Source organism: Choloepus didactylus, chromosome 17 (assembly GCF_015220235.1).
Source record: "Choloepus didactylus isolate mChoDid1 chromosome 17, mChoDid1.pri, whole genome shotgun sequence".
NCBI classification, from domain to species: domain Eukaryota; kingdom Metazoa; phylum Chordata; class Mammalia; order Pilosa; family Megalonychidae; genus Choloepus; species Choloepus didactylus.
Genome location: NC_051323.1, coordinates 54,608,772 through 54,636,411, shown reverse-complemented (window position 1 = coordinate 54,636,411; position 27,640 = coordinate 54,608,772). Strand labels below are relative to the sequence as shown.

Below are 27,640 nucleotides of genomic sequence, written 5' to 3'. Positions count from 1 at the left end.
TCTTGTCCTAAAAGTTTAATCTTTTCCTTGAAGTTAAGCCACAAATAAAGAGTAAAATAAGAGACTGAACATGATCAATAATGATAAAGATGGGGCAGAGGTGTTGAAGGAGCCTGGTTAAAACTGGCTGAAAATTATGAGATGCATTGACTCTTCCTCATTAACAAGATTTAGAGGGGGCTGGAAAGTTTCTGTTTGGAACTGTGATGCACAAATGGGGTGCTGTTGAACAGAAAAGGAACACTGGAAAATCGGGGGATAAAGAAATACAATCGGGAAATTATAGAAAAGCCCTCGCTGCTCTAAGGGAACTTTTTCCTCTCGTGCTTGGTTTGTCATCCTTACTGCATTTCACTTGTAGTTCAAAGGCTATTGCAGATGATCAGGCGACAGAATTGCAAACCACTCCAAACCCCTCGAGAGAATCATTGAAGCGGCTGGGTGGTGGAGAGAGGTCATTTCAGGCTTATGTTTGGAGGAGAACTGAAAGTTTCAACAGTTGGCAGTTATTGTGTGCAAGTGTTTTCACCTGGTTGGGGAAAGGGGTGGTTGGCAAGGGGACAGGAATCGGTGTGTATATTTCCTGTTTCTGTTCCTTAAGCAGCAACCTTAGAGCATCTCTGGGTTTTTTGATTTTTGGGGGTGGGGGGTGGAGTGCAGTTGGGAGAGGGTCACTGCTTCCTACTGCCCTTGTTTTAGCCTCTTAATCCTGTCTATATGGATGTGGCTGCATGGCAGCATCTACCCTGCAGGGACTGGGTTAAAAGTGTTTGCTGTAGAGGCCCTTAACAAGAGTAAATAAGGGAGGAGAAGTGAGCCTTTAATGTTGACATTAAAGAAAAAATAAAATCTAATCTCACGTTCATTTTTCTTAAAGTCGAGGGGTCCCATTCCTGGAATCTCAAACTTAAGGAAATAATTAAAATTTACAGAGTGGATGGACATCATCTGTTACACTGTTTTAAAGACTAATGCACATTTTGAGAAGCAATTCTTCTAGCCCTAGATTTAAAGAAAATATTTTTAATCTTAGACATTCTTGTGTATTACTGTAAATGAACAAGTTCATTTTAACATTTGCTCTTTATTGTGTTGTATGAAGTACCTATGTAATGCAAGTATGTACTGTACTAAAATACCCATATTTTCAAATACATTATGTGGCGTAACCCACAGTCTCTGCGGAAGCATTGTGAGTAACCTGTGCCTTTTTACTTTACAATCCATTGTTGGCTGCTGTTAAAAGTATAATAACAGATGAAAGAAAAAAAAAGCTAAGTATGAATACACTTTTCCAAACACATATAACACACAGCTTACAGTGGAACGGACCCCAATGGAAACAAGTTAAACCACAACATTTGCTGTAATATCTATAAAATGTAGACTCTGCAATAAAAAGCCAAAGGCACATAAAAATATATTTTAACTTTAAAAATAACTTAGTTACAGTAATACTTTGCTTGTGTCTTACCAACATGTTGCTGACAGTCAAAGTTTTGCAATATAGATATAATATATAGGGATATATAAGAGCTACAAGAAAATCCCCCAAGCCATAAAGTTGTTCAAATGTGAAAACAGAGAAAAGTTTTAAACACTGGAGAATTCCCTACAGCGAGTGAATCCAAACAACATAAGATAGAAAATAGTCTAGAAAAAAATGCTTAGGTGTTAAATAATTTTGACTTCCTCTTGCTCAGAAAACGTTGGCGTCTTGTAAAGTTCCTTAACATGACTCAACCAGCCCTTCCTAACTAGTGTCACTCCTACCCAGGCGAGACTCGGAGGTGTCTGCAAACACAAATGGGAGCCGAGAAAATGGGCTCTGACTTACTTCCTCTTTTTGCCAGGATAGGTGTTTGTTTGTTTTTTTTTTTGGTTTTTGTTTTTCCCCTTTTGAGACTGTTTTAGCAAACAGGATATGTAACAGGTAAAAAAATATCTTGTAGGAACATTGGTTTAGAAAACCCACTGCACAACTGCAAATACAGCCAGCGAAGCCTTCCACTTCGACCGTGGTTCCTTCTGGCTTTCGGTACCTGTTACCCCAGAGGACAGGGGCTGGCGTCCTGTTACTTATTTTTATCCATGACGTTCAGCACCTCATCCAAAAGCGAGGGCCCGAGATCGAGCTGCAGGGAGAGGAGGGAAGCCGTAAGGTTGGAGAGGGACTCCTCGGATTTAGTCTTTTCCTTGATGAGCCCGCACGGGGCAGGATGGTCCAACAGGTCCTCGGCCGGCCACTCGGGGTACTGTTCGGAGAGGCTGGAGGAGTGGCTGTCCCGGCCCTGGCTGGACTGCGAGGCGGAACCGCTGGAGCCCCACGAGGTGTCCCCCGGGTGCACTGTCCCGTTCTCCAGCAGGCTGCTTTTCTCCTGGGCTTTCTCCTCCGTGACGGGCTCACAGCTAAGCCTGGGCAGCTTTGCTGGCCCAAAGGACTCTTGCTTGGAATTAAATGTCACTGGAGACAATAAGGGCAACATGAGGGCTTGGGACCCTCCAATGGTGGGGAGGGAGATGGCGTTTTTGAGCACGGGGGAGGGCGTCTCTGTGAACATCGAGTCAGAGGTGCTGTTGGCCCGGAAGAACTCACTGTGCCCGGGGAACTGGCCCAGGACTGCTTTCTCCTGGTTTCCCGGTAAAAGCTCATAGTTCCCTTGAAGAAAGGAAATATCCCCAAACACATCGTGCTGGCCCTCCTTCCCGATGTGAATGGTGTGGCGAAAGTCTCCGAGGGGAGGGCTAATCATATCAGGGGACAAAATGTCCCTCAGCTTAAATTTCTTTCCTTTCTTGTTATTGGCAGCTTTCAGGTAAATTGGGGTCTTGGCGGGCATTTTGGAATTTAAGAGGGTCTATGTTGCAAAAGAGGAAAAGGGCCACTTTCTTCACGGATGTTAAGTGTTTCCCAAAAATCCTTTTTGATATGAACTGTCACATAATTTTTCTCAAGGAGCTTAAGCCGTGGTTCTGAAACGAGATGGAATCTGAAAGCCCTTCCTGAGGTTACAGCCAAGTCAGGCTGCCCGGAGAGCTGGTTCCACCATTCGATCCCTTCCACAACATGGACGAACCTGGAGAATAAACCAAAGCAGGTTATCATCAGCTGGCCCCTCAGTGTTCATGCAGTCCTGCCCCTTCAGAAACGCCCTGTCAGAATCCGCAGGGACAGGGCCCAGCGGAGTGAGCTTTCACTCGTTCCCCTCCATGAGGCAGGGTAAAAGCTTTGTTCCTAACAAGGGTTTACTGAGCGTAGTCTTACTTCAGGGGAGGAAAAAAATGAGAAAGACTTCAAAACGCCAAACCTAGGATGTTAGCACTTTTCAAACATGGCCATGGACAATTTTCTGGATATGCCTACAATTCGAGTCCTCTTCCTCTAGTATAACAGCTACTGTCAGCTCATGAGCAGAATGCTTTCAATGCCTTAGATTTAACTAGATTTGTTTTAAAATATATTTCCTTTTGCTTTGGCATGCATACTAGCAAGACTAACAATATTTTGTGTTGAGTTCTGTATATAAATAAAATTAGTGCAATAAAATTAAGAGTCCTATAAGGAAAGGGCTGGAAACGTTATTTACTAAATGACTATTACTTACTAGTGTCCTATATATATTTAGTGAAATGTGTTCTTACAGAAGAGGAAACAGATTTTCAGGAGTCACAAAATAAAATCACTCTTTTCCAATAACTTCCAGTGAGTAAATGATAGAGCAGGAATTGGGATCAAGTTGTTGTGGAAGGCATTGGCTTTGTCAGGGTGTTCAGGATTTGGCGGCATTTTGAATGGATGGAAAAGAATAAAACTGTTTTTTTTTCAAAGAAAAACAGTGTGATCACATACATCAGGTTGGGTGTTCACTTGAGGACACTTTTGAAACGTTGACTAATAGGCCTGGTATTCTAAGGAGGCCCCATGATCGCCACCTGCTGATGCTCATGTCCTTGTGGGGCCCCTCCCCTCAAGCAGGTGGGACCTGTGACCTGCTTCTAATCAATAACAGATGGGCTGCGACTCCCTTGATGAAGCTACTTTATAGTCTCAGCAGGCTGCGGGCTTTAGAAGGGGCACTGCCACGTGAGAGGAGCTGGGCAGCACATCCTCCCCGGTGGGGCCCGGGCCACGCCTGTTTATGGCCGGTTAGATCCTGGGGCAAGGGACCCAGCCACGCCAGTCCTGGTCTCCGGGCCCCCAGAAACTGAGACAATATGTGAGGGTTGTTTTTAAGCCTCCCAGTTTGTGGCAATTTGTTACACAGTGTAGAAAACAAACACACCCCCCCTGCACATGTTATATGACAAGATTAGAAGAGAAGATCTCAGGCCCTCATTTTACAAGTGATAAACTTCATCTCTTGAAAAGAATCTTCTGACCCTTCAGTCACATCAGCTGAAACAGAGAAGTTAAAACTTTCCTAAACGGGGAAGTTAAAACCTCCCTAAATGGCTCTGCTAGGACCTCCTTCCCATGCCACTCTCCTCCCCAGGCCACAGGGCCTGCAAACAAGTATTTTCAGGGTTGGGTTAAGGTGGTGGCTTGGAGAGAGCTGCTGTTTGCTTCCTAACAGCTGGGGACCATCGGCACCTGCCCCAGGTCTCTCTCCTTTCAACAGTTTTAAGTTCATTACCAGGGGCAGGTGACAAGAATTTTGCTCCACCACCCACCAGCAAGGTAACAACTACGTCTTTTGATGACCATACACCCAGCAGGCCTGTGGCCCAGTAACTCAGGCCTGAGAAGGGAGAGAACAAAGAGCTGGAAGAACCCCCTCACCCATCTGCTTAGGCCTGAGAAGGGAGAGAACAAAGAGCTGCAGGGACCCCTCTCCCACCCGCTTTGGGCTGGGGGAGGAGGAGGAGAAGGTCTGCACCCACTCAGAAAGGGCTGACCTCAAAGCTGCCAAGCCAACCACACACTCACCAACTCTCCCTTTCTCTTTCCAGTCCTGACAAAGGCACCAGGTCAAACCACCTCACTGGGGGTGCTGCTCTCTCCTAGGTCCCCAGCTGGCTACTGTGGCCACCTGCAGGAGCCCTGCGGCTCTGCCCGCACACTTCGGTCAGCACCACCGAGACACTGGGTTAAAGACACTAGGCACTGAGTGGGAAAATGGGAACCCTTAAGCATAGGAAGCCATGATCTTGGGCCCTGATGTTCTTTCTCACGGTTTTAGCTGTAATTTGGGTCTTGAAGCAGGAACAAAATTTTAAACCCTGGGTCCTCCTGCTAAACTGGGCACAGTGCCAACGCCTGTGGTGTCCTCGGCACACAGAGCCAGGAGGGCAGCCGTGTGACCCAGGCACTCACTGCACCCTAGGGCGCTCACTGCACCCCTGGGCGGGCGAGGGCTGCCGGTGGGCAGCTGGCCGAGCAAGGGTTATGCGGGGGCAGGGCAGAGCCAGGCGTTTCAAAATCATTAAAAAAAAAATCTCTGGAGATGCAGCCAGTGTCACTTTCAGAGAACGGGCCTGTGTCTGACTGATCACCCCCATCTATCCTTCACTGACCGAGGACAAGGTGTCACTCTTCAGGACATCAGGGAGGAGACGTGAGGGGGAAGAGGAGGAGCAAAGGGAGTGGATGAGTTTGCTGGAGGCGTGTGGGGCCTGGGCACCTGGCCAGCCCTGCCCCTTGGCTGCTCACTGCCCGGCACCGACGCCAGCACCTGGCTCAGCTGAGTTTTATGTCAGTGGGATGGACCCCAAGCTGGAGGGAAGAAGCAAAAATAGATAAGAGAAAAAGTTAGGAAGAGCCAGTGAATGGAGGCAGATAAGCTGAAGGCAGTGAGATTTTGGAGTGGGAGAAGTCTAAGAAAGAGGATTCCTCCAAAGGCCTTTTCTTTCTCTCTACACATATTTACACAGTGTTACCTACGGCACAGCAGGGAAGGAGGCTTCCAGGACTTTAAGATTTCCCAGATACACTGGAAGTCTTAACACAGAAAAGGAATATGGGGCTAAAATGTCAGCTTTACAACTTCAGATGAGTTGCTATGCATGATGGTGGGAAATCAGCTGCCATCCCTAACTTCCTTCCTTGATCTTAGCAGTTATCTTTTCTTCTCCAGCCCAGGGACAGCCATGTGATCACAGGAGGGGCAATCCAATACCCATTTCTCACACTGACCACTTCCTCCTCTCCCACTTCCTGAAGATTCTGGGCTCTCCCGGCTTATCAATCAATAGAGGTCCCTGCAGCTTTATCAGTTTTCTCCTCACTCATCTCAACCGGGCTGAGTGCTCTGTCAACAACTTCTCTGCCATTGCTTTGTGCAGGAACCTAGTGGGACCGTTTCTTCACTGGTCACAAAGTTGGGCCCTGGGCAGATGTGTCTCTCCTGGGAGCAGCAGCAGCAGCAGCTAAAAGTTATCAAGAGCTTCCCTATATGTCAGGCATTTGTTCTAACCTTGAACATACACTAGTTCACTCCTGAGTACCAAGAGGGCTGGTAGCATGACTATCTCCATTTTACAAATGAGGCACAGACATGATCCCTTTGCTAAGGCCGTGTGGCCGCCAAGCACCAGGCCAGGCTGCCTGATCCTGGAGTAGACGGTCTTGACTGTGACCCTTGATGAGCATGCTCCCTGGGAATTCAGTCAGCTCCAAATTACGAAGGGGCTGCATTCCAAAAGTCTGTTAGGAGACAACTGTGTGAAAATACACTTTGCTGATGGAGGAGAGAACAGGCCTCACACATACCATAGAAGCTTGAACAGGTTCATTCGCAGCGGAAGGCGGTTTGGCAGTATCTATCAAAACTGCAAATTCACATGCCCTTTGACCCAAGAGTGGTATCTGTAGGTAATTATCCAACTCACATATGTGGGAAATAATTTTATCTACAAAGCTGTTTAATCCAGCATGGCTTATAACAGCAAAAAGTTGGAAACAATCTAAATGTTTGCCAACAGAGGACTGTTAAATACATTAAGGTGCATCCACACAAATGAATACTATAAGCCGTAAAGGATGAAGCTCTTGATATACTGAACTAGAAAGAACTCAAAGACATATATCATCAAGGGGAAAAAAAGATAGGTGGAAAAGTGTGTAACTTTATTTGTGTTTTCTTGTACAGCGTACATCCATAAATATGTCTGGAAGCAGATGCAAGAAACCATTTATACATAGTATGTAGCCCTGAAAAGCCCCTTGAGCCCATGAGGTACCTGTTTGTAACACGTTTCTACAGGGAACTGTGTTCAAAAGCCAACGACTGGGATGGCAGCACATGGGTAACAAGAGGGCTCATTCTCGTCTCACCTGCGCTTGGCAAAGGGATGGATCACTTCTTCCAGCAGTGACCCAGCCCTCACCGAAGGGGCAGCGTTGATTTGTATTTTGCAGAATGGAAAAGATTTCAGGAGAGAAGGGCTTCCAGGCAGAAGGGAAATGAAAGAAGGTCAGGAGGATGGTGGGAGGTCTGGACACAGGGCCAGGAGGAGGGAAGCCCGGGGGAGGAGATGCCTGGGCCCCGTGCACAGCTCCTGTTTTGAGAGGTGCCTGGTGATGCAGAGACAGAATCTCAGGGTAGAATGGCCCTAACAGCGAGGACATGAAATCCTGTCTCTTCTCACCATTTTCGGAGGAGACTCGGGCTGTAGGAGCTGCTGGTGGCACACAGATGCTTTCAGCAGTAGACAGAGGAGCCTGAGCCAGGGGGACGCCCAGGAGGCTTTGCTCTTTGCCTGGAAGGATACGAGACATGCTTGTGGAAGGGTGGTGGCAGGAGAAGAGGAAGGCAAGAGCTAATTCGGACGGTTTATGGACCCACAGTGAATTATGAAACTGGAACTGGTGAGACAGCCCTCCTGGGTGCTCCACAAGCCAGATGAGCCAGATGAGGAGAATCTGCAGCCTCTGTGACCAGTCAGTGCCACCATCGTCCACACTCCCTCCCCCACCTTTAACCCTTCCCACACCAAGGGCTCCCCCTCAGCCTCCATTTACTCTCCTGTCTCTCTAGCTCTCCTGTGTCATTGTCATTCCTCCATTCCCACTATTGTCCCCAAATCTTAAAAAAAAAAAAAAATTTCTACTTGTAGCCTTTTCTCAAAAACCCTTCCCTCAACGCTGAAATTTGACCTCTCCAAGAGTACTAACCCGCTCTGAGTTCTTGGTTCACCATTTGCTTTTCTTTTTTTCTCCCTCAGATAACACTCAAGACGATATACATTTAGGAAATGAGATTCAATTGAAAACAACCGCTCCGGTTCCTGGGCACTGAAGATGAAAGACGATTTGCCAACAAGAGTCCAACTCCCAGGTTAGCAGCTTGTCTCCCCCCCCGCCCCGTCAAGGTTAGAGAGGAAGCCCCACAGATGTGTGGGGTGCAGAGGACAGGCAAATGGACAGGCTCCCCACCTGCAAGAATTTGTGAGAAATCAAAGGGTTCTGAGACACAAAAGTATCAAGAGAAAGTTAAAACCACGATTTTGATGAGAAAGGCAGAAAGAATGCTAGGTCACCATTCCTGCACGGGGCTAGAGAATCCTAGTTTCTTGTGATTGACTCAGCATAGATGACAGTGATAATAATAAAAATAATAGAGCAGCAATAATTCGATGAAGAGAAAACTGATAGAGGTTCTTTGCTTCATTTCCTTCTCATCCTTTTGGTAAATAGATTGACACTGAAAAGACTGAAATGGGGCAGCAGCCAAGAGGCAGGGAAAATGAGGGAGAGATCACTTCCTGAATTACTGAAGAGTTGACTGTTGGTAACTCACAGGGCTCTGAAAAGAACAAAGAGGTGGGGACAGAGATTTCATTTATTTTGAGAAAGAAATGTCTAGTTGGAACTACTAATTGTTTCTAGATTAATCTGTAGTGGAGAGAGAGGGTAAAAAATGTCTTGCGTCCTGCAAACTAGGTAACAATGCCAATTGAAAACACATGTGCAGCGTGTGGGGTGAGGAGGGTTGGTACTCTCTGGGGTACCTGCTGTCCCTCCCTTCCTGGCTTGGCTGTCACAGTCCCTTCTCACTGTGCCCCGGCCCATCGTGTACCCCCTTCCTGGCCCCCAGCCCCAGCACGGCGGCACCACCTGAGCCCTGAGGAGAAACACTGGGCTCTCCCTCTGTCACGTCTGGGTCCACAGCCCCAGTCTGGGGAGGATGGGTAGCCCAAGTCCCCTCCACCACCTCCCACCCTCAACCCCCTCTGGAGTGTTCCTCTCTGAGGATGGCGAGGAGAAGGAGGTGATAACCGCACCGCGTGGAGCCCCAGAATACCGTACTATGCTTCTGAAGGCAATATCATGTTTCTACGTGTTCGGAGCAGCCTGACCAGGAGGCAAAGGAACTTGGCCACATCATGGGAGGAGTTGAGTGAACAAGCTTAAAGAAAACTCAAGCCGACAGGGAGAGTGATCTTTTCTGTGAGGTCCTCGAGCTACTAAGTAGAAGCTGTAGGAAAAGGGGTTATGGGGTTTTTGGGGGTGTGTCAGTGAGCATGGCCAAGTGATGAGGCTCTCACGGGGTGTGTTGGTTTGGATGTATTATGTCCCCCAAAACGCCATTATCTTTGATGCAATCTTGTTGGGACAGATGTGTTAGTGTTGATTAGACGGGAATCCTTTGATTGTTTGCATGGAGATGTGACTCAATCAACTGTAAGTGAAACGTTTGACTGGAGAATTTCCATGGTGTTACCCCACCCATTTAGGGTGGGTGTTAATTGGATCACTGGAGTCCTATAAAGGAATTCACAGACAGAAGGACCTCAGAGCAACTGAGAGTGACATTTTGAAGAGCAGCTGCAGCTAAGAGAGGACAAAGTGTCCCAAGAGCAACATTTTGGAGAATGCCATTTTGAAATGCAACCTGGGAGTCATGTGCCAACAGAGCCAATGGAGGTTTTCTGGATGCCACTGGCCATCCTCCAGTGAAGGTACCTATTGTAGATGTCTTACCTTGGACACTTTATGGCCTTAAGACTGTAACTTTGTAACCAAATAAACCCCCTTTATAGAAGCTAATCCGTTTCTGGTGTTTTGCAAAATGGCAGCATTAGCAAACCAGAACACGATAGGAGGCAGCTGTTCCCCCCGACTCCCCGAAGCAGTGGGTGTGGGAAGAGCCGCCTCTGAGGTACACTGTCACTGCTAATTTCCTTATGGTCCCATGTCACATTTGCCTGTAAAATACTCCAGACTTTCTCTTGACGAGGCTTTCCAAATGAAGATGGCTGTGTGTTTACGATGATGGAGATAAGCAGCCAACCTCTGGTACCAAAACCACTAAAACATAGAATAACATGGAGCACTCAGAACAAGCAGTTCCAAGCCTTGGTAGGAGGACACCTCCAGATCAGACAAAGGATTTTAAAATGCGAGGAAAAAAATTCAGAGTATTAGCAATTCAACCTTGAACTTAAATGAAAATCGAAGACAGAGTAGATGCAACCAGAGAGCATGCTCTCCATATTTGAGAAGATAAGAGAATGCCTTTTCTATTTTTAGACTTCACCCCCCCCCCATACCATGTAAACTGAGGACACAGCTATGTGTGCTGAAGCCTGTGACTCTCCATTAACCCAGATCCCAGCTGCCCAGCTCTGTCATGCAAAGGAACTTAGCCAGACCCAGCTGGCTGCATTTTACAGAGCCCCTCAAAGAGTCTCCGATACATCTCACCTTCATTTATTTATAATGGACTTGTTTATGATTCAGCTACAGCTTATATTTATTTTTCTTTTACAACCCTGACTCCACAGTAATTGAGACCCACAGGACTCACTACTAATCTGCACGCACTCTTCACATTTACAGGATCTCATTCTGCTATTTGAAAGTTTTTTTTAGAAGCATAATTGGAGGACAGAACATCTACCTCAGAAAGTACCTAAGTGTCCACATTAGAAGACAGGCCACTACGGCCTTTTTCCCTATAAAATGAGCTACTGGGGAGGTCTAAATATGGACATTGATCCCTGGCGGTTAAATCCGGGAGGAGGAGGCAGGTTCTTTCACAATGTCTGGCTAGTTTCTGGGGACTAATTTTGCATGGGCTGGCAGACGCCGGGTGCAGGCACTCCGATCTGGTGGATATGAATCAAGGAAGGCCATCACAGTGGCCGCCCATGCGTTTCCGTAACTGATGGGTCCAACCCGGTCTGGGCTGCTGCAAAGACAGTATCGATACAGGAAGAGAACCGGACCCTGAAGCTTCAGCAACATTCAGCCAGAAGACTCATTCCAAACTGCCCGATAGCAAGTTAATTCTTCAAAGATGTTTAAGGCTTAGAAATCCTCATGGTTGCTCACAAACAAAAAAAGGAGAAAAACCCAATATTTAAATTAGCAGTTACTCTATACAAAGCTTCAGTTCTGATAACAGTAACATCAAAGGATCCAAAACTTCAGGTTTGACAGGTGTCCAGAAGATCAGACCATGGTCATTTGACCAATACCACCTCAACGGCACCAGGTTCTTTGGCTTTTTTGATGCAAGCTCAAATTCAGGCCCCATCAATCTATTTCCCTATTGAGTGGAGGGAGAGCTATGAGAGTCACGATGGGATCCCCATGCCATTCTGCCATCCTGCTGGGGCCTCTAAATCCTCGGTGCACCCAGGTGGGCTGGCACACGGCTGCTCTGCAATACACCAGCACTGAGCCTATTTGCAACCTGGCAGCTGCCATTCCATTCTCAACCCACTTCCTTGGCGTTTATACATACGTTTGCATACGACTAAGTATTTGTTGAATGAATGAATGAACATCCTCTCTGATTAGGCTAAAAGCACCTCTGCTAGGATAACCCGGGCCTTATCCATCTATTTGCCCTCCTACCTGCACTCAGTGAACAGTTAAGAAGTGTTACAACTACAACCCCTGCTACACCTTCTACAACAGCGGCTGCTTGCCTGCTCCCGGGAGCCACCCCCCAGTACGAGTTTACAGGGGCCACTTCGAGGTATGTGAAGACAAGGTCCTGACCTCAGAGAGGGAAGGCACGTGAGTTCCCGGTCATAGGTTTTAGCCTAATCGCTTCTTTCCCAGCTCTTCTTTGCCCTTGCTACAGACCAAGGATAGAAAATACAGGGGAGGGGCACCCCAGGAAGCGGCAAGTTCAAAACACCTGGTTCTCCAAGGTATTTACACATGCGAATAGTAATGACTACCGTTTCAGCGCTTGCTGCGGGCCAGGTGGTTGAGTATTAGTTCATCTAATACTTAGAACACACAACTGAGGAAAGAGTCTGAGAAAGATGAAGCCTGTGCAGATTGTGAGCTTCTGGGTGGCCCAGATGGTGGTGTAAGATGCTACAGGTGCCCTTCTTGCGGCCCCCTTGCTGGCCCAGCAGGGTGTGGAGCTGGCCTGTGCTCCCACAGTGGGTCCCCGGCCCTGCTCTGGAGGGAGGAGAGTAACCCCCACGTGCACACTGGGGTACCTGTATGTTGGTGACAAACCATCACGTGGCATCCTCAAGACTGAATCAGGACACTCTTCTCTCGCTTACCCTGAAGGCAGAGGCAGCTTTTGGACAACTAAACCAGGGTAAAAACAATTAAATCTAAGTGGCTGGGGCAAAGGACTACCTGCTTTACGACATACAATAGAACATCCTGGAGGGGGAATCTGTTCTACAGGGAGCAGAGGGAACATTCATATTCCTTTAGAGAGGGGAATTCCCAAGGCCACAGGAAAGCATGAACCCCAGATAAGAAGACCCAGGCTCAGTAAACACCGAGGTCCCTGCACTTCACTCTCACCTCAGGCTAATCTTGACAGGAAGGTTAAACTCTGAAGGAGCAACAGCCAAAGCAGTGCCAATTCGCAAAGACTGGGTGTTGGTTTGTTTGTTTTGGTTAGCTGCTAGCACTATTTCAAGGAAATCTGTGTCATATCACTAGCTGGATACAAACTTAAGTAATAGATAGCCAAGGGACTAAATCCCAGAATTAACATATTAAAATACTAAAATTTATAGCTCACAAAAGATTATAAGATAAACAGAAACAAGAAATGATGGCCCATCCAAAGGAACAAGATAAAAATTCAGAAGTCATCAAAGACAATACCAGGCTTTGGACATAATGGACAGTCTTTAAATTAAAAAAGATCTTTGATATGCTCAAGGAGATAAAGGAAAACTAAGGGAAAGCACTATAGGATATCAGGAAAATTAAGAATGAAAAATATGAGAATCTCAAAAAGAGATTTTAAAAAGGAACAAAACAGAAATACTGTAGTTGAAGACCATAATACTGAAATAAAAAATTCCCTAGAGGGTTTCAAGAGCAGATTTGGAGCTGGCAGAATAAAGAATCAGTAAACTAAAAGAAAACTGAAATGATTCAGGCTGAGGAGAAGAAAGAAACAGAGCCTAAGAGACCTGTGGGACACCAGCAAGTGCACCAATGTATGCACTATGGAGGTCCCTGATGGAAAAGAAAGAGAAGGGGCAGAAGGAATAGTCAAATAAATAATGGCAGAAAACTGATCTAAAGACATGAACATACACATGCTAGAAACCCAACAAACCCCAAATAGGGAAAACTCGAACAGAACCACACCCAGATACATAGCAGTCAAACTGCCCAATGGCAAGGATAAGTCGAGAGTTCTGAAAGCTGCAAGAGAAAAGTAATGTTAGGTACAAGGGACCCCAACAAGATCACATGGAAGCAAGAAGGCAGTGGGACAAAATATTTCAAGTACTGAAAGAGAACAACTGCCAACCAAGAATTTTATACTCTTGGCAAGACTGTCTTTCAAAAATGAGGGAGAGATTAAGACATTCTCAGGTAAACAAAAGCTGAGGGAATTTGTCACCACTAGACTTGCCCTACGAGCAATGCTAAAAGGGAGTTAGTTCTTCTGGCTGAAAGGAAAGGACACTAGACAGTGGATCAAAGAGACATAAAGAAATACAGACCTCTAGTAAAGGTAACCACATGGGTAATTACAAATGCCAGTACTATTGTATTCCATTTTTTGATACGTAACTCCACTTTTTACTTCTCACAGGTTCTAAAATGCAAATGAATAAAAAGTAATGATAATCTATGGTTTTCAACATACAATGTATAAAGATATAATCTATAACAAGTACATAAAAATGGTGGGCAACAGAGGGGTATAGGAATAGTGTGTATGCTATTGAAGTTGGTATCAAATCAAACATGATTACTATAGATTTAGATTTAGGATGTTAAATTTAAGCACCATTTTAACCACAAAGAAAATATCTGAAAACTATATACAGGAGGAAATGAGAAGGGACTCAAAATGGTACACTACAGAAAATCAAATAAATATGAAAGTGGGTTTTTAACAGAAGAATTGAAGGACAAAAATGGCATACCAAGACCAAATAGCAAAACAGCAGAACAAAGTCCTGCATTATCAATAGTCACTATAAATGTAAATGGATTAAACTATCCAGCCAAAAGGCAGAGATTGGCAGAATGGATAAAAAGCAAAACAAAACAAACAAACAAACAAAAAAACATGCCCCAACTATATGCTGTTTATAAGACTCACTTAAATTCAAAGACACAAGTACAATGAAAGTGGAGGAATGGAAAAAAATATACCATGCAAATAGTAACCAAAAGAGAGCAGTGGTAGGTACACTGATAGTAAATAAAATATACTTCAAGTCAAAAACTGTTACAAGGGACAAAGAAAGTCACTATATAATAATAAAAGGGTCAACAAGAAGACATACTTATAAATATATATGCATCAAATGGCAGAGTCCCAAAATATAAGAAACAAATATTGACAGACATGAAGAGAGAAATAGATGGTGCTACATTAAGTAGGAGACTTCAATAAACATTTTCATAATGGATAGAATACCTAAAGAGAAGATCTATAAGGAAACAGAACCAATTGGACTTAACAGATATATACAGATATATACAAGAGATCTTCACCCAACAGCAGCAGAATATATACTCAATATATATTCTTTTCTACTACACCTGGGTTACTCTCCAGGATAGTTGAAATGTTAGGTCACAAAACAAGTCTCAACAAACTTTAAAATACTGAAATCACATAATCTATCTTCTCCGACTACAATGGAATGAAGCTAGAAACCAATAACAGAGGGAGAGCTGGAAAATTCACACATATCCAGTTTTTAAACAAACACTGTTAACCAATGGATCAAAGAAAAAAATCACAAGGGACATTAGGAAAATCTTGAGGTGAATGAAAGACACAACAAACCAAAACTTACGGGATGCAGAAGAGGCAGTGATGAGAGGGAAATTTACAGTTATACTTACATTAAAAAAGAAGAGAGTCCTCAAACCTCACAACTAGAGGTTTAGAAAAAGAAGAGCAAACTAAACAGAAGGGAGCTGAAGGAAGGATATAACAAAGATTAGAGATAAACAAAACAGAATAAAAAACAATAGAGAGAATCAATGAAACCAAAAGTTGGTTCTTTGAAAAGAGCAATAAAATTGACAAACCTTAAGCTAGACTGACAAAGAAGAAAGAAAGACACATGCAAATAACTAAAATCAGAAATGGCGAGGCGGGGCACATTACTACTGGCCCCACAGAAATAAAAAGGATTATAAGAGGATACTATGAATGACTGTACACCAAAAATTAGATAACCTAGACAAAATGGACAGATTACCAGAAACACACAAACTACCCACTCTGACTCAAGAAGAAATTGAAGATCTCAACAGATCAATAACAAATAAACTGAATCAGTACACTGAAAGCAAAAACAAAAGAAAAAAGAGATAAATGGGACTTCATCATGATAGTAAAAAGACAACTATAGAAGAGGAGAAAATACTTGGAAGCCACATATCTGGTAAGAGTTTAATACCCAGAATATATAAGGAAATCCTACAACTGAATAATACAAACACAAACAATCCAATTTAAAAATGGGCAAAAGACTTGAATAGACATCTCTCCAAAGAAGATACACAAATGCCAGAAAACACATGAAGAGATGTTCAATATCAGTAGCCATTAGGGAAATGCAAATCTAGACCATAATGAGATATCCTTTCACACTCACTCGAATGGCTATTATTAAAAAATTGGAAAATAACAGGTATTGGAGAGGATGCAGAGAAACAGGAACACTCATTCCTTGCTGGTGGGAATGTAAAATGGTTTAGCCGCTGTGAAAACAGTTTGGCAATTCCTCAGAAAGCTAAGTATATAATTATCATATGACCTGCAATCCCACTTCTAGGTATATACCCAAAAGAATGAAAAGCAGGAACTTGAACAGATATTTGTATACTGTTCATAGCGGCATTATGTACAATTGCCTAAAGATGGAAACAACCCAAGTGTCCATCAACCAATGAATGGATAAACAAAATGGGACATTATTCATCTGTAAAAAGGAATGAAGTTCTGGTTCATGTGACAACATGGATGGGCCTTGAGGACACAAAAGGACAGATATTGTATGATCTCACTGAAATGAAATAATGAGAAAAAGCAAATTCATAAAGTCTAGAAACTAGAATACAGGTTACCAGGGGTTGGGGTTGGAGGAGGAATGGGGAGTTAATGCTGAATTGGTAGAGTTTCTGTTAGGGGTGATGGAAAAGTTTTGGTAATGGATGGTGGTGACGGTAGCAGAACATTGAGAATGTATTTAACACCACTGAGTGTATATTTGAATATGGTTAAAAGGGGAAATTTTAGGTTGTATATATGCTGCTAGAATAAAAATTAAAAAAAAAATCCATAGGCCTGTACAACACAGTTAAACCTACCATAAACTATGGACTACATGTAATAGTATAATTATGATAATATTGTTTCATCAACTGTAACAAATGTACCATATTAATGCAAAGTAATAATAGGGGAATAATAGGGAAGTTAACAATAGGGAAAACTGTGTGTGTATGAGCGGCGTTATATAGGGACTCTGCATTTTCGGCATGATTTTTCTACAAATTCTCTAACTTAAAAAGAAAGATTAAGCCCATGTTTCAGGCCAATCAGCCAGAATGTGGAGAGCAGGGATTTCGGCCCCAGCCAGACCTGACAGTCTGCGCCTGTCCTCAAGGACTGGCTGCTAACTTGAGGACTGCCAAACTGAAAGAAGATTATCTGTCTTGAGGTCAGGCAGCACCAGGAGGAAATGATCTGCAATCAGTGAGAGCAGAGGTGCCAACTCGACCTTGTCAGGAACTAAGAATGGATAAAATGTTCCTAGACACCAACCCTGACAACTCAGATGCACTAGAGTTTTTCAGTATTTTTGCTACTGCCAAAAATAATCTCAAAAGGAATTTGACTTTGTGGAAAAACAAAACCAAACAAAAAGTCAAAATATTAAAATTGTAAAGTAATGGAAGCCCCCTGAGTCTCAAGGAGAAAAACAAACATCCTGTTCACGGAAAAAATAAGAGTTAAGTGCAGTTACTTCTTTTCCCGGAGGAAGCACCTGCACGCAGCAGAGGACAACCAGACCACCGTCACCTGCGACAATGGCCCCCTTCCCTTGCTACTGACACCATCTCCCTCGTCATCTTCTGAAACCAAGAACTCTGTGTTCATATATGGGGTGTCCTCCCACTTTCTTACCATTGGCCACTATTCGTAACATCCTCTAAGGCCTGCTGAGACAGTCACTTCCTTCCTGGAGGAAGTCTTCTCTAACTACTCAGCAATCCAGACCCACTACCACCTGGCATGGAGATTTTCTTAGGGCTTGTTTGGGGTTGTACGATATGATTGGTTATTTTCCCTTTCTTTGGCTTTATGATTTTATATCCAATATCTCCAGGAAGATGGTAAGCTTAAAAAGAGTAAGGTAAGCAAAAATACCATAAATGAAAACTTCTGCTGAGAAAAATCTCCTTCTCTTTATGCTGTATCACATGCAGAGCTTCCTCATGGGCTAACACAAGAGACACTCAAATTCTACTGAGTAAGCCCTCTGCCCATCCCTTAGATTAAGGGTCTAAATCTAGTCCCCTGCCTGTTCGTATACATAAAGTGTTACTGGAACACACAATGCCCACTCATTTAAGGTACTGCCTATTGCTTCAGTGGTTCTCAACTGGAGGTGATCTGCTTCCCAGACAACATGTGGCAATGTGTGGAGACACTCTGGACTCATACACCTGGGGGTGGTAGTCCCACTGGCATCCGGTGTCCAGGGACGCTGCTAAATATCTTACAATGCACACAACAGCTTCCCACAGCAAAGAATTATCTGGCCCCAAATCTCCTAATGCTGAGGTTGAAGAATCCCAGTGGAGCTGCTTTCTCAATTGACAATTGAGCACGTGATCAGCGGATTTTTTTTCTTTGAATAGGCTATAGACAAGTTTGGGAGTTGTGGGCTGTTGAACTTGCTTGGGAGTTGCATGTGGCCCAAGCATAACAGTATCATTACACAATGGACTGGAAATTGAAAAAAAGAAAGAAAACCCACTGATCCTTCAAAGATAGTTTGAGAAGCCCTGGACTTTTCTTCTCTGTCCTTTAGACTGCTCCACTTTGTTTCTCTCAGGCGCTTCCTACTTCACATGTCCTGGATGGAATTTACTCCCCCCCCACCCCACCCCGTCCTGTCCGAGGAATAAGCCTCGGGAACTTCCCCTCCTGGTAAATGGCAGGTGTGATCCCAGCTCTTCTCTCTGCCTCATTCTCCTTATCAAGTCCGTCTGTCTGGGCTCGGTCTACCCTTGTCCATCCCCAGTGCCTCACCTGCCTTCTGGCCTTCATCATCTTTCCCCGGGCCAAGGGCATTTGCCCACTTGCCTCCAGCCACAGCCCGCTCCCCTTTATCTTTCAATCTGTACCAGACTGAGCTATCTAAAATGCGCAGGTAATCTCGTCATTCTCTGCTTAAAACCCTTCAACCGCAGGCCCCGCCCTTACAGCCTGGGGATAAGATAAAACAGCTTGTGAGGCTCACTTTAGAGATCTGGGTTCCTGCTCCCTGCAGCGGTATCTGCTCATTCCCCGAGGCCTCTTAGGCTTGGCCATGCCTTTTTACACCCTGGCACAGGGCTCGCCATACCTTGTCTCCACCCTGTCTGCTCAGTGAAGCAATCCTTCAACGCTGACTTGGTGTTACCTGTTTCCTAGGACTCCACCTTCCCTGGCCGACTCAAGCTTGGTGTCCACCATGCTCCTAGAGTACCTGTGTACGCCTCAAGTCTACCAACTATCACACTCGACTGTCTCCCCCACTAGACTGGCCTTCTTTTGGGGAGATAGCACCACCATATCTTAGTCACAGTAGGTGCTGAACTAATGCTAGTTGAATTAATGAACACATCAGAATGCTTGAAAGAAACTGTTCTGACTCTCTTCCTCTTCAACCCTGCCTGAAAATGTCAGGGAGTCTTTCTACTACTCTTAAAGAAAAAAAAAAAGTCGAAACATTTAACAAGGAGAACTGTAGCCTCTTTTTGTGTGGCCAAGGCTTGCTTTCATTTTTCCATCTGTAAGATATTTAAACCTTTCTGTATCCACACAGGCTAAGAATTTTACTGGGCATCAATGCAAGCCACAGTAATTCTATAGGCTCTTATAGCTTTTTAGGATTAAAGCAATGAATATTTGTGGATGTGCTGTTTGAAAGGGAAATGACTTCTATCCATGACTGCAATGTGCAAATAGTCCTAGAGAGGCAAGGCTCAAGGAAAATTTGACAATGCATTCCCCAGAATGCAGACTTACAAGTTATATTTAACTAACCCTTAAAGAATGAGGCCCTAGAGAAACAATAAGCCTGCTCTCCTGACCTTTCCTTTCGAAAGGAAATGGATAACATGGCCCGGATTATTTGGCCTAAGATGTACAAAGGAACTGGAACTGCAAGAAATCATAATGGACATTCTATAGAAAAGAGATGTTTTGAACGTTAATGTGTGACTCACCCAAACAGGTACGTAAAAAAAAAAAGCTATCAAATAAACAAAAGCATGAATAAATAAAACAGCTGGTAGAGCTGCCACCTCCTTATAGGCCTTAGGGATAGAGGAAAGAGCTGGGCCAGAGGACCCAAAAACCTTGAGCCAGTCCTATAGGATCTTTTTAGGACCCCCAACAAATCTGGGTGCTAGTTAGCTCGTGTATAAAACAGAGATCAAAGGAGATTATAAGAAGTGAGTGTGAAAATCTTTGTAACTACATACCATGCAAATACAAGGTATTATCTTTATCCCAAATGAGAAAACCAGAACATCTACTGAAATACAATTTGAAGGAAGGGAATCATTCTAATTGCCAAAATAACAATTTTCATTTTCTCCTTAAATGTTTGTCTGCAGCAATCATCAATAAAATGGTTGCAGATGGGACTAAAATGCTTTGTAGCCTCCGTGATCTATCTCCACAGGTGGAAGGGACTGCCCTGGCATAATTATTTTATTTAAATATTCTGTAAGCTGTCAGGTGAGAGGGAATCTGTATGGTTCCAAGGAAAGAACCAAGGTGTGACAGAGTCACGGGGGGCCGAATGGGACTCGACATAAGGAAGAAGTCTATAATAACTCAAGTTGGCCACCCAAAGAATAGGCTGACAGGATCCTCCATCACAGGCAGTTTTCCCTCTAGCTATGAAGTTGCTGCAGGGACTCCAGAGGTGAGAGACAGAAGGGGAGAGAGAGAAGAAGAGGGGGAGGGAGGGAGATTGGGGTGGGGGGTAGCACATACCTGCACTGGGAGACCAGGTCATGCCAACATCATCTATCCCAGGTTTCTAATTTAAAGTAGCAGCTGCAGTATATTCATTTAAGCTACATGTACATACGGAGTGCTGATAGAATTATTTACGTGTTTTAAGATGCATTTGTATTTCATATGACAGACAATAGGTAAATACATCAATAAATAAACAGCCACGCAGTCAGGGCTGGCTGGTGCAAGAGGCCTAGGCGAGCACTAGGAAACTCAACCATGCAGCTCAGCGTCTGGTGGCCGGCCTGTGTGCTAAGTGGACACAAGGGGACCAAGCCCCCATGTCAGCCCCTGGGCACAAGAAGTTTTCGGTGGAGACTACAACTTCTCAGCTGAGAAGACTTGGAGGAGGTTCTAGTGATGGCTTGAACGGTTTCCACAGGATCCTTGGATGATCACTGTCATAGAACCAAGTGACTGGGGTACCTCCTCTTGGATTTATATGTTTTGTAGTATAGGAAGGAATAATTCTACTACAGCAGGCGACTAAGAGAAGAAGATGCTATAGGAAGAATCAGGTAAGGCTGCTATCTGGCTAGGACTAGATTGTCCACATTTTCTTATTCAATCCTATAGTAAAAAGATGAATGCCAAGATAAATCTAAGATTCTGTCCCTGCCCTCAAGGAGCCAGCAGTCTAGTTGTCAGCCACATGGGTCAATCAGCAATAATTTAAGTACTTTAAGTGTTACAACAGAAGAAAGTTCAAGAACTTTGGAACTACGGAAACATCTCAGCGATACATATATATATAAAGAGTATTAGAATTACCACACTTTAGGGCAAGAAAACCCCTGCCCCCACTCCACTTTACAGATGAAGGCACAGAGAGGACCCCCAGGAAGGGCAGTGGGTAGGTGGTCTGTCAAGGCTTAGGGCCTCAAACCGAAATGTGTCCAAATCGAAGTTTTCAATCTGAACTGATCTTCGGCAAAGAAGTAAAACCAAACCAACAAACATACAAACAAACAAAAAATTAAAGGGGAAAGAAATCAAACACATTCTGAAATGGCAAAGCCACATTTTACCGAAAATGTCTTCGCTTGTTTTAAGAATATGTGCAGCCTAAATTATAATGCATTTGAACAGAACGGGTCTTTTCAACCCAGCATGATACTGATCTATTATTGGCATGATCCGTCTACAAATACGACCTTCTAAATTGTACCAGAATATGATGGATTCCCAAATGTGTGTGCTGTCTAAATAAAGGCCTGGGTTTTTCATGCTTTCCACGCCTGCTCAGGCTGCTCTTCCAGAGATCTGCACTGGACTGTTTTTCAACCCAGAGTTTTACATTGTTAGTAGTAAAATAGCTCTGTTAATAGGTGCCACTGGTCCTGACTCAATGAAATTTAGACCTAGAGATTACCTGAGATCATCTAGAGCCAAAAGCTTTAGATTGGACGGGAGATTTAAAAAAAAAAAATCCCAAGGGGCCAAAGTCACAAGACTTGGGGTCAGAGACAAGGCCAGAACCTATATTTTCTCATCTCTAGTCCCTGATAATCTTTTTATTGTCCCCACTTAACTTGGTATTAGTTTTCTATCAAACAGCAGAACGAGTAGGTTTTGCCAGCATCTTCTGGTGTGTTCTTATGGCTCTATTCCCGTACACCCTGTGGTTTTCTAAAATGTCCTTGAGTTTTTTCAGCTCTGCAGGGCACACTGCAGTGTGTGGCTTCTGCCTTCTGGCTCAGCCTTTCCCAGAGTGTGTTTCTTGCCAGACTAGTCCTGCCAGCTGCTCTGTGGGCAAACTATTTGAGAGACTCTGAACACTATCTCTCTTGGAAGATTCACAGTACATTCTGCATATTAAAAGGTCTGAAAAGTCCTACAGAAAGGGAACTTAATGGAGCTCAGTTTCCCAGAGAATCCTTTTTGGGTGCTATTTGTGTCTCAGCACATTTGTGGTGGTGCCGTATTAGCTAATGGCAGGTAAGTAATCTCAGCAACTGGTCCACAAGGAACTAGTGCCTAGAAGGCTAACAGTAACTTTCTCCAATACACAATGAAAACCAAATTATTGAAAATGCTTTTTCTTTTTTTTTTTTTTTAACTTTAAACTTGGGATTCTAAAATTCTATTAATTCATGACTTCGACAAGCAATCATCAAGAAACACTAGTTTGGAACTCATCAACTTTCAGTTTTCTGGCTATTCAGAAATAGCAAACTTCTAAAATATCAATGTCATGATTCATTTTATAAAATCGGCTGGATTTTTAAAACTGCTTTTCCATCAGAGGTACTGAATCCTTACTGTCAAACAGTCCGTCATCACAGGAGACTCTGGTGAAACCTGGCATTAAAGAAGGAGACCAAGGCCAAGAAGGCACATTTAAAAGGAAAGAAACATACCTGACTATTGCTGTAGAAATATTTATCTACTTACTCATTCTGGTTGGTGGGGTGTTTTGTTTTGTAGCTTTTAAGGGGTGGGGGCAGAAGGGGAGACTCCAAATGGAGCTGGACAGCTCCAAGGCTACTTCCCTCAGTTTTGAGGCAACGTGGGTGATTTCAAGCTCCTTTCCAGAACCCCAGCTTCTAGGCTTGAGCACAGATCCTGAGCAGACTCCCTCAGCTAATCACAAACCCACAGCATCAAAGGCAGTGGAGACCCCGCAGGCCACCCAGGTTATCCACGACGCCCCTCTAGGTTTCAAAGGCCTCCTCACTCTCTATCTTCAACGCCAGAAGCTTATCTAACAGTGTCCGGGGTTCCTGCAGAACAGGCCTAGCTTCCGCCAAGGACAGAGACAAGCGCCCTCCTGCCCAGCGGACTTGTGGCCCTGCCTTTTGCTTTAGATTTTGGGGCAAAATTATTACCATACATGTATTAAATGTCCACTAAGGGCCGGGGATTGGAGCACCAAACATTCTGGATGTGGTCCCCGGCCACAAGGAGGTGACGGTCTAGACTTGGTTACTGGATCCCACATCCCCTGACTCTCTAGAGGTTTGAAGCAGAAGCTCTCCTTCATCCCTGACCCTTCGAAGTTTCTTGTTCCTGACTGTAGCATGGCTTTCTTTCTCATTCCAGGGTCCTACATTTTTACCTAGTAAATCTTTTCATTTATGGCATAAATTAAATGGCTCGTATTAGCCCTAGCAGTTTGATGCTTGATTCACTGCCTGAGAAGACTGATGCCATCCGTGTGGGATTGTAGCTATCTTTAACAAGATAATTCACATTGTACTCCCCAAGGCTGGCAATTACTGTCTTTTCCCTTTTGTTTGCGGTATTGTGAGAAATAGGGTACTACGAAATGAGTTCCTTGCCAGAGGCCAAAAGCCATAACAAGAATCAGATTTAAAAGCTTCTCTTTCCCTGGTGGCAGGACGGTATTTACTACTACAAGGTCACAAAGACCTGAATTCAAACTGATTCTGCTACCAACTGAGCTCTTAACCAAGCTACTAAACCTCTCCGCCTGTGTTCTCATCTGAAAAATAAGAACAATACCGTCTATCTCAAAGAGTAGTTATGGGTATTAAACGAGAGAACCCAGTACTAAGCACCCAGCCTAACAGCAAAAGCAACGATGAAAACATCAACCTCTTACTGTACCCACTCTGGGCCAGGCACTGTTCTGAGTGTTTCGTGTATTTTAGCTCATTTAATCCCTATATTAATATTAGTATCTCCATTTAGCAGCTGCTAAACTGAGGTGCAAAGGGTAAGTAACTTACCCAAAGTCACAGTTATTAAGCACCAGAACCGGGACATGAGCCCAGGCAGTCTGGCTCAGGGGGGTTTCTTAACCTCAGGGTTCCTTCCCATTTCCTTCCCTAAAGCTGCTGCCCTTCACATAGGATGAGCCATTTATACATATTGTGTTGTTAAATTGCATATGCATGTTTGGATATGTTCCTTACTGTGGGACTTTGGGCAAGTCATACAGCTGGATGGGCCTCAATTTCCACATCTATAAAATGGGATGTTAACAGTTCTGCCATCATAAGATAACTTAGAATTAAAAGAGTTAATAAAGGTTTACCTAAGAAGAGGCACTTAGGATGGACTCCATCCAGAAACAGCCACCTTCATGAACAGGGAGACGTGTTAGGAGAATTCTTGGGGTTTGGGGTTTGGTGCTTGGTAAAGGAGACAAAGTGGCCAGCTGAATGTAGCACTGTTGAATGGCTACACTTGTTCTCTGACAAACATACTGCATTTAAAAATAGATTTAGGTTCTTAATCATTGAAGTTCAAAAACAGGTCCAAGGGATTCTGGTTAGAAAGAAATTAGGCCAAATCAAGATGAAATCAAACTAAAAGCAACAATTTTAATAATAAATAATTCAGAGCAGCCTTCCTGGAGTTTTTTTTTTTTTTTTTTTTTCAGACAATGACTGTATCCCACCCACTGGATCATTGCTATGGCTAGAACTCTAAAGGGTAAAACAGCTTGTGAAAAATTTATGGCCTGGTAGAAATCTTTGGGTGATAGAGGTTAAAACAACTTTATCCACAACACTGTTGAATACCATGAATTTTGTAAGTGGAAAACAGGGGCAGCTTTTGTGAACATGTTGGATATAAAACAAAACACCACATTAAAGGAAAACTTGGAGAACAGACAGGGTACACCAGCTCATGTGAACACTTCTGCAATCATTTTTATGGCTCTGTGTTTACTCATCTTGCACCACATTTAAATTTACAATAAGAAGCAAAAAAAAAAAAATGTGCAACACTTATTACTCTCCCTGCCTTTACATGTTCTACTGAGATACAAAACAGAATTTCACTGCTCAGGCTTCGAGGGAAGGGGGAGCTCATCTCATTTCATGTCTGTAGCTGCTGCCACAGCACCATGTTCCAATCATGGAATTCATAATGCAAATCTCTAGCAGATGATACCACCAGAAAATAGACAACTGCCATGGATCCAGCAATGCTTCCACAATTTCTTCTCCAAAGTTCTTATCTGTGGGCCCAGAGGCTAGTACTGAGTGTTCTCTTCCACGAGTGAGGTCTGTTGGGAAACCTACATTCTTTGGGAGACTTAATGAAGAAATTTCAACCATTCCTTGAATGTGTAAATAGTCTTGAATCATCTATTTTACATGTAATAGTGCTAAACATCTTACAACTGCCGCAACTCATCTCTGCGTGTTTAAATCTATCCTGAAAAGGGTTTGGGTCACACACATACCTGTGCAGCCTATTCTTAACTGCCTATAAGAGCTCATAAAAATTACAGGTAGTATCAAAGAGAAGACGTCTGGAACTGTCTAGAAAAGAGGAGTTCCATTTCCTGGTTGTTAGATAAAAGCTCTTTTATAAGTTAGAACATTACAGGGATACTCCTGAAACATCAAGTAATGTTCCATTAACTCTTTGCTGGACTGCTTCACGGTGAGCCTTTTGTCTCCTGTGATGTTAAAGGAAAGCCACAAGGCTGGCTTTGCTATTGAGATACAGACATCTGCTGCCCTCTCCCCTAATTTTTGTTCTTTTTAAAACACAGCACTCCCAAGAAACTCTTTAAGTATTGTGAGGCCTAAGAGGAGAGGGATGGCAGACTAGGGAAAGGGAGGGAATCTTTGTCTCCCCAACACATCCATCAGTTTCCTCCTCCTTCCCAGAGCCCCCTCCCCAGAGCCCCTATACTCTCAGCACAGATCAGCAACCCACTCCCCCAAGCACATCAGGGCCAGAAAGATTCATGTTGCAATACCATCCTGGCATGACTATTCCCGCCCTCGTTTTAATTCACTTACTTTTTTTTTTTTTCTTTCTTAAACAAAATGCAATTACTTGACTGTCAGCCTGGGCTGCACTCTGGGGCTTTTACTCCTTTCAACACAGCTGCACTCCTGGCTTTGATGCTGCTGTTCCGCAGCCTGTCCCAGCCCCACAGCCTGCTTCTCGGTAATGTAACAGTGGAGTGCATATTTATTTTTAAACTGACCTCTCCTAGACTGTAGAGTATTAAAGAGGTCTTGCCAAAAAATATGCTACTTTCTATTTATAAGATGAAACACATGCCTCCCGGATTCGAGAGGGTGATCGAGTACAATAATTCATAGCGAGAAAACGACAGGCCAGATCCATTCATCCTTATGTCTGATACTTGTCTGTGTCAACACAGTTTCAAGGAGAAAAAGGAAAAAAACAAAAAACAAAAAACCTTGAAACAGGCTTCAGCTGTTCAGAAAGCACCTTCAGGGGGTGGGGTGGGGGGATCAACTGCCAGATCTGCAGGTTGGAGCTCCAGCTATCATGCCCTCTCTCAGGTGCGGAGTGGGCACCAGGCGGGCAGTGCCACGCCAGATCCGCACGGTGCACCCATGGGCGGCTCTGCAGGGTGCCAATCCACAACGGGAGGGGCGCGGCAGCCAAGTGCGGCTTGTTTTCTGATGGAAAAATGCAATACGCGGCCAGAAACGGCTGTTAATAGCTCGGAGAGGGTGCAATGCAGCCGCGCGGCCCCACCCTGAAAAGTGGTGGGCACAAACGGGGAAGCTCTGCGTCCTGGTGGGTGCCCAGACCCCTCCCGGTTTGCGTTATGTCGCCTTTGGTCCTTCTGACACCAGCTGGGAAGGCGATGCCCTCAGTATCCCTGCTCCCTGTTCGCCCCCAAACCTGGCACTCGGAGCACACCGGCAGCGGCCACAGCCGCCGGTAGGACAGACTCACAGACAGGCAGAGAAAAAGGAGCCGTTGGCTGGCAGCGACTCACCAGCGGCCACCGCGGATCCCAGCCTCTGCCCCCAGGGACCGGACGCCCAGCACCGACGCCGCCGGCGAGCGCACGCAGTCCCGGCCGGCCGAGCGCAGATCCAGCCGGGATGTCAAGCGCCGCGCCTCCTCACAGCATTATCCGCTCCGAGACCGCGTGAAGGCGCCCGCGGGGACTGACCGGGACTCCGCGCTCGCCCCCACCGCCGCCGCGCTCTGCGACTCCGCACTAACCGCCGCCGGGAAAGAAGGTGGGAGCGAAACTGAGCGCGAGGCCTCCGGGC

General features: G+C 44.5%; 1 protein-coding gene across 1 annotated transcript; it reads right to left on the bottom strand.

The window, feature by feature from the left end:
• CDC42EP3 (CDC42 effector protein 3) lies at positions 1-27,640 on the bottom strand. Its single transcript, XM_037807290.1, has 2 exons — positions 27,358-27,640; positions 1-3,077 (listed from the first exon to the last, which is right to left on the bottom strand). Exon 2 carries the CDS (start codon positions 2,838-2,840, stop codon positions 2,076-2,078), a length of 765 nt encoding a protein of 254 aa, XP_037663218.1. The 5' UTR covers positions 2,841-3,077; positions 27,358-27,640; the 3' UTR covers positions 1-2,075.

What these genes read in the sequence shown, in the direction of transcription:
- CDC42EP3 (XM_037807290.1), bottom strand. Translation starts at nt 2,840, where the DNA reads ATGCCCGCCAAGACCCCAATTTACCTGAAAGCTGCCAATAACAAGAAA.